The 7,866-nt window shown below is 42.6% G+C and overlaps 1 protein-coding gene across 4 annotated transcripts; it reads left to right on the top strand.

The window, feature by feature from the left end:
* The first annotated feature begins 203 nt into the window (after nt 1-203).
* LOC105693370 (glycerol-3-phosphate dehydrogenase [NAD(+)], cytoplasmic) lies at nt 204-7,173 on the top strand. 4 transcript variants are annotated; one of them, XR_007279229.1, is made up of 11 exons: nt 204-351; nt 575-780; nt 1,070-1,175; nt 2,166-2,343; nt 3,099-3,239; nt 3,314-3,455; nt 3,928-4,040; nt 4,110-4,340; nt 4,430-4,629; nt 5,967-6,162; nt 6,733-7,173. XR_007279229.1 is itself a non-coding variant. In XM_020854759.2 (10 exons), the coding sequence occupies exons 3-10, from the start codon at nt 1,132-1,134 to the stop codon at nt 6,025-6,027; spliced, it is 1,110 nt and encodes a 369-aa protein (XP_020710418.2). In that variant the 5' UTR covers nt 204-351; nt 575-780; nt 1,070-1,131; the 3' UTR covers nt 6,028-6,449. The 4 variants fall into 4 exon arrangements, 1 of the variants encoding a protein (XP_020710418.2); XR_007279231.1 differs by having other exon boundaries at nt 5,967-6,177; XM_020854759.2 differs by lacking the exon at nt 6,733-7,173 and having other exon boundaries at nt 5,967-6,449.
* Nucleotides 7,174-7,866: the final 693 nt, after the last annotated feature.

The raw sequence follows: 7,866 nt of genomic DNA, 5'->3' as shown, positions 1-7,866 counted from the left end.
TTTGACTCGTTCAACCTAACCACTGCGTGGGGCTCGGGTAACGGAAAAATTTCAACCGTACCGAGAGATTCGAATATTTGTAGTCGATTCTTTTTATTGCTTGTAATTTTTGTAATTTCGCGGCGCGGTGACCATTTACACGTTAAATTTTTGCGCAAGCGCAGCTCAGCGATAGCGATTCCCTTGCGAGCGTGAACCAGCGGCGCAGATTCACGGATTAAATTCCCTCGCACAAATCGATGATGATGAGCACGGATCGGTGGTACGGAGAGTTGATACACCGATGAATAAAAGTCTAATCAAAAAAGCGGAACTGGATCGCACGCGGTGAAGAGGCGAGCAGCCGCAGAGGTATTCTTTCGCCCCGTCTCATTATTTGTAACTAAAGAAATGGCAAATGCGGAACGAAATCACAGTGCGTTAGTCGTCCTCGTAAAAGTTTATAATCTCCTTTATTGTCGCGACAAACGAGATACGCACGTTATCGAAGACGCGTTATCGGTGCAGCATAATACATCTAATCTAAGTGTTGTCTCGTGATTTAAAAAATATTTCTTTATTTCCTATCTATAAGCCAGTCGACGCTGCTGGTTATCAGAGTACAGGCGTCTATTGGGCGGCTCGATATTCAGCTGATCCCCACCATTCTTCGACCCAGCTGCTTCTGGAGCAACATCGGAATACACCCGTGCTAACGCCGAACGCGAACGTCGGTCGACAAACAGATCAAAGCATCGCCTTCTGTGTCGGGCACACCGGTGGGACACTTTTACGCTCGTTGTAAGTTGATTGAGAAAAAAAGTTACGCTGGTATTGGTAAAAGGACATGGCATCCAGCGGTCGTATCAGCACGACGTGCTGCCGCTGCGCTGGTGGGAGTCGATTGCTCTTGACACATGCCAGTTCGAACGTACGGAACCACGACCACCAGTGGTCAGTTCCCGTTGGTCTTTCGTGCTCAGCGGGTAGTCGTATTTCTTTCCACACGGTGCATATTCGTCACGACGAGGCACAGCGCGACGCAAACTTCCGCCTCTACTGAATATTATTTTTTAACTTTCTTTGTCAGTGAATCGCGCCGCGTTACCGCTCCGACGACACCCCCGCCGAGAGGAATTAATAGCAGAAGATATGGCAGGAAAGAAACGCGTTTGCATCGTGGGATCTGGAAATTGGTAAGTCATCTTCTGTAGTGTGATCGATTTTCAAATGATGAAAAAAAAAAAACACGAGCGCGTTACACACACGCACACACAGGCGCGTCCGTTGAATCGTATTTTTCAAAGCCTTCTCAATGAAAATTCCCCGGCAGCTCATTAGCGTGTAGAGTATAATTGTAACGCACACCACATCTGCACGTGTGACTCTGGAATGTTATCCGTCCCGCTTTACGAATAATATCTTTTTAGCTGTGCAGATATTTTATTCCCTCCATCGTACAAGGCGCCCTGCTTCCTTTTTTTCCATTCAAATGTTTCTCGTTCAAATACGGCATACAACGAGCTTTGACCTTTCTCATATTACTATTATTCGTACCTCTATCACATCTCTTTGTACTTATCTAACTACTCGTTTGTTGCAATGACCTTGCGATCCTCATTAGAATTGGATTAGTTTCGTTGTAATCGAGAATCGCGGTTGATACGGATGTGACTTTGTCGCCAGAAATTTTGAATAACGTCCATTCGGTGTTCGAATTCGTTGAACGCAATTTTGCGACTGTAACAAGTTTTTGGAGAAAGCGCGACTCCGCGCTGCAGCTGACAGTGAGCGTAAATCGTGTGTAGAAATAACGCCGTACAATTCTATATTCGAATGACGAGTAGACGAAAAATTTGTAAACACTTTAATTCACGTGTACGGTCACGTTCGTTGACACGCGCCTCGGTAAATAAAGAATCTTCATTGTTTATTCGCAGTCTATTTTTTTGCGGTTCCAAGCCGAATATTTATGTATTCGGGCCTTTTACGTACGTTGTTTCGCTTTTGAATTTTTAGTAGTTTGAAATAAGATACGCATCATTCCGAAAAGAAACTATCCACACAAATCGAATAAACCAGAATCCTACGTACCGGCGTCGAAGATCCGCACGATTTCCATACTTGTTGTATAACTTTTGGCTGCATAATTAATCGAACACCAAGCGACAAATTTTTGTTCGCAGGGGGTCGGCGATAGCGAAAATCGTTGGCAAAAACGCCAAGGAATTACCGCAGTTCGACGACAGGGTTACAATGTACGTTTACGAGGAGATAATCGACGGTAAAAAATTAACGGAGATCATCAACGAGACGCACGAGAACGTCAAGTACCTCCCGGGCCACAGAATTCCGGATAACGTGGTACGTACGAATATCATGGGATCTTGATTCCCCGTTATCATTCCGTAGTAAGCGTCGGCAGATGCGGTTGCAGGGAGTGCAGAGAATTCAATTTCGATTTCAAACGTCGTTATCGCTACCCATTTTCATGCATGTGAACCGATAAGACCGACCGTCTCTTTTCCTCGAGTTTTTTCATGTTTCAAACTTTGTCCTCGAAGACTATAAGATGAGCGGAAAATTTCAAATTACTCGGTAGGTAGAAAGTGGAGCATGGCTGAGCCGCTATTTTATTAATGAGCGATTATTGTCGGCCGATTCGCTCACCTGAGAACCGCAACTTTTCTTCGCCCATGAAACCGTATTTACGTAACTCATTGTCGGAACAATGTATATATACACAGTCGCGGTATCTGCGCTACCTCAACGACCTCGAATAACGATTATTGAATAACTCGAATTATCATACTCCGGTATTTATGCGGGTAAAATGTAGTCGCGCGAGTGCAGCGCACGTGTGACGAATGACGATTTCGTTTTATTGCACCTGAGGAATTTACGCGCGATTCGGTAGCGATAACGTCCACGTCAGTCAGCGCGTCGTGATTAAATATTTGCCCAAAATATACCTGATTGTGAGTAAAAAAAAAAAAAACACGAGACGCTTCCCCTTCAGATTTTAGTGACCCAGGTCGGGAGCCGGTCGATAAAAACGTTTTTCCCGGTGGGGAAAAAAATATCTCGTTAAATTGGCGCGATTTCTCTGTCTGACGCAGGTCGCTGTGCCCGACGTTCTGGAGGCTGCCAAGGACGCGGACATCCTGATCTTCGTCGTTCCGCACCAGTTCATCCACAGGATATGCAGCACACTTCTTGGAAAGATAAAACCCACCGCTGTTGGTCTGTCGCTTATCAAGGTACGTTGAAAATACGAGGATCGAGTGGTACGGAAATTCGGGCGACCGATCGCGTAATTGTTGCACTATTTTAGGGCTTCGACAAGCGAGAAGGAGGTGGAATCGAGCTGATATCTCACATCATCGCTCAGGAGCTGAAGATATCCGTTTCGGTGCTCATGGGGGCGAATCTCGCCTCTGAAGTAGCCGACGAAAAATTCTGCGAAACCACCATTGGTGAGATTCGAATATTTTCTATCGAGTAATCGACGTTTTTAAACAAACGCCTCGTTTGGACCAACTTTTTTCTCCCCGTTAAACGTTCGTGGGCGAGGGAGTGAACCCGGGGTGACGATAACTCCGGAGTATGTGCGATAAAGTATATCGATAACGTGGGAAAGTATCTTCGGGAATTATATAATTAAGTTACCACATCGTCGAACAAGATATATACTTTTTTTTCGTTGACGACAGTACGTGCTATCTGTCGATCGGGGGATCCTTGATAACGCAGAGTCGACAAATTGAACGTTTAAAAATTGATAAACCCGTCGGGTAATAAAGGAAAACATTTTTTTCCTTCATCGAGTAAAAAGAAAACGTCGAGTTATCGGGTCATAAAGTAGATTCCACGACAAAGGTGTTAAGCCGTGTCATAAAGCAACCAATCGGCAGAAAACTGTAATTACATGTTTTCCAATTGCAACAGGATGCAAGAACAAAGAGGCAGCCCCGTTCCTCCGGGACATTATCCAGACGTCTTACTTCAGGGTGGTCGTCGTCGAGGACACGGACGCCGTCGAATGCTGCGGTGCTCTCAAGGTAATCTCGAGGTGATTAGTTTTTCGCCCCGACTTTCCGTTGATTCGAAATATTTCTCAATTGTCGCAGAACATAGTCGCCTGCGGTGCTGGCTTCGTCGACGGTCTGGGTCTCGGCGACAACACGAAGGCAGCGGTTATCAGACTGGGACTGATGGAGATGATAAAATTCGTCGACGTCTTTTTCCCGGGTGGACAATTGTCGACGTTCTTCGAGAGCTGCGGGGTAGCGGACCTAATAACGACCTGTTACGGAGGTCGCAATCGCAAGGTTTCCGAAGCGTTCGTGCGAACGGGAAAAGTGAGTGTGGTCGATCGAGCGATTGAGAGCTCCGGTGATTTTGATGAAAATTGGCGACCGTTTTAACGGGAATATATTTACATCCGCAGAGCATCGCGGAGCTGGAAACCGAGATGCTGAACGGTCAGAAGCTTCAGGGACCCTTCACGGCCGAAGAAGTTAACTACATGCTGAAGGCCAAGGACATGGAGACGAGGTTTCCGTTGTTCACCGCCATCCACCGTATCTGCGTGGGAGAGCTAAAGCCGGACGATCTGATCGACTGCATTCGCAGCCATCCGGAGCATATGTAAGCCATAACTCTAGTCAGAGTCACGAGTCGTGAACCAATAGTGTGAGAAAAGAAAAAGAAAAAAAAAAAAAAAAGAAACCAAACGCGATACGCAGTTCTCTGCTATCTTTTATTGTTATCCTTCTAACGAACTCAACCCGAACGTGAGTCGAGATGCTTCTGAGACCGCACCGTTACTCGAGGCAAAAGAGAAACGAATTTTAGAGTTAGGATACCAAAATTAACGATACATTCGTAACAACTACATTCGTAGCTACAAAGGAACGGTGAGAAAGAAAAAAAAAATAGAATATCGCAGTTAACGATGCTATAGAAATGCGTAGATATACGAAAAATATTGTAGATATTACGTAGACACGGAGGTAACGATTCCGCTCAATGATCGACTTGAGGAGCATCGTGCAGTTCGATTAGAGTCGCAACTGCCGTGCTGATACCGTATAAAAGGAATCAGACCTCCGATTGGGTAGCTCAAACTTTGAATAAATCTCAGCCCAGAAACCTTATATCATAAATTGTTGGTAATGCGCACCTCGAATTTTCCTCGCACGTTTCTTGTCGCATCTAACAACGCATATCCTCTAATTCGATTTGACGTTGTCTCCCCGCTTTTTGACATTTAAACTAGCGACGGTATGTGATTTCATTGTGTGAGTTGAAACAAATAACTTCACACTTGTATAGAAAATAGTTTATTGCCATTAATCAATTCCGCAACGTTGTTGAAAATTTGAAGAAAAAGAAAAAAAAAAAAAAACAACAAATAGGAAACTAATGAATAAATTGAGATGGAGATAAGGGACACTTGGTGATATCCGGCGTAATGATATTAGGTGTAATTAATGATGAGAAACTTGTTGGTAAGTTTCTTTTATTTGTGAAATTCGAATCAAGCGAGTCAATATTTAATCGTTTCGTCGGTTTGCTGTAATTGAAAAGAGTTCGAAGGTGACGAAAAATAATGTTGTTTTCACTTGTTATGTAAAGATGTTTATATGGGATACGAATAGCAGCAAATGATTGTTACCATTTGGGAAGAAAATATTATACACACGATGATATACATGTATCAAAGGAAATATACTATTATTTGTTATCAAAAACTGTTGGTTATTTGTGGACAGAATCAGCTTTGGCAACCCCGCTAACTGACAACCGACTGCAGTGTGTGCTGGAATCCCGACCTAATTTCCTCCGCTGATTCAACTCTCCCCAAAAAATTCTCGCAACTTCCTCTCGCCTCTGTGCTTGATTGTCGTTCAGTGATTAATAGTCTGAAAAAAAACAACGTCTCATTTCAATAATACTGAATATCGATTTCATTTCACATTTAGAACCGACTGCAACAATTTGGAGGAAAACGTGAGAGCCTGGCCTGTCAAGTCTCACCTGTGAGGAGCATTGCAAAATTCGAACGAGTGAGAGATCAACAGACTGATGAATCGACGATCGTCGCCCTACCGGAGTATTCAAACTATATGCGAGTCAGAGCTACATGATGCAGAGAACGAATTAATCAATCGGTCCACTGTGGGTTGATTTCAAGTTCGTCATGATCTAGTTTGCACTTGTTTATTGAATACTATTAGTTACGTTGGGAATGAATAATACACGAAACAGTCTTTGGATTATCATTTGCGTTGAATATTCAGTTTCTTCAAGTATCATAGGTCTTCGTCTTCTGATTTCATTTGATAAAACTATCCACAAGTACTAGACAAAAATGTAATAAATGTATTCATGACCAGCAGCACCGATTCATTCGGGCAAAACAGGGTCAAGATGAAAAATAAAGTAATGACTGACATCAAGCGAAATGGGTGAGGGAGAGAATACCCGTTTAGTAGAATGTTAGCACTACCCCTCCATTTTATGATAGACCAACTGCGTTTTCGAGAAACATCAGAGGCTTAGGATTGCTACAATTACCGGGCCATCAATATAGTATTTTCAGAACAGATCGTAGTACCCTTTTTCAAATCATTATCACTTCCGGAACACAAATCCGTTAGGTGAACGTAGTATTCTTTCAGATACCCTGATTCTATCATTTACATTTTTCATGTTTTCTCACCTCTGTTCTCTTTTTTTATTTTTTAGGAAATGTACGACCAGCTCACGAAGCAGTTTGGCCTCTCGTCGAAAATACAATACTACCCTCGAAGCGTCTACAAGGCCTATCATCATATGTTCGGTGCAGAAGATGTGTGTCAATGAAATATGCATTTTGAAGTTTCGAAAGACTATTAGTTTATTAATACAATGTCAATTTTAACAAAAGTATTGTCCGAACTATTTGATATGAATAAGTTTATATACATATGAATGTACTGATACATTTTGCTTTTGGTTGACAACTATCAGATAAGTGAAGTAATATTATTCAAAATAGAAATATTATAAGTATTGTAAGCATACTATTGTACGTAGTTATAATTTTGTAAGGATGGATGCATCGGTAAGGATAGACTTTATAGGCATATCGATGTCCCAACATGTACTCTTGATCGTTGATTTTTAATAAATAAACCTGAAAAATTACGAATACGCGATTATAAATTTACCATCCATGACAATCCTCCATACCTAATGAGCCCCAAATCAAGACATCACCTGATCACTTGAACGCCTTGGCATATGCATGCCTGTGTCTTTAATCATTCAATCATGCTTCGATACAAAGCGGCATAGATGATAAAGAGCTCTGGAATACCGGCCCTGGAAATTGCAAGTTTGCCCAAAAGTCGAAATTTGTATCAGGAGAACAGAAATACCGAGGAGGTATTCCGAGACCTGGTGCCTCATCATGTGCATGCGCTCAATCATGTATAGTTATTCCTCGAGTCTAAAATTTAGTTCAAAAAATTTTCTGGGTATCAGGAGAACAGGAAAACTGAGGAGGTATTTCAAAGTTTAGAATTTTGGCCAAAAAATTTTCTGGGTATCAGGAGAACAGAAATACCGAGGAGGTATTCCGAGACCTGGTGCCTCATCATGTGCATGCGCTCAATCATGTATAGTTGGTCCTCGAGTCTAAAATTTAGTCCAAAAAATTTTCTGAGTATCAGGAGAACAGGAAAACCGAGGAGGTATTTCAAAGTTTGGAATTTTCGCCAAAAAATTTTTCGGGTATCAGGAGAACAGAAATACCGAGGAGGTATTCCGAGACCTGGTGCCTCATCATGTGCATGCGCTCAATCATGTATGGTTATTCCACATATGATGGAGCGGTCC

The sequence above is a fragment of the Athalia rosae genome, chromosome 7 (genome assembly GCF_917208135.1).
Source record: "Athalia rosae chromosome 7, iyAthRosa1.1, whole genome shotgun sequence".
Classification (NCBI taxonomy): Eukaryota; Metazoa; Arthropoda; class Insecta; order Hymenoptera; family Athaliidae; genus Athalia; species Athalia rosae.
Note: the sequence above shows the minus strand (reverse complement) of the source record. Positions and strands in the feature narration are given on the sequence as shown.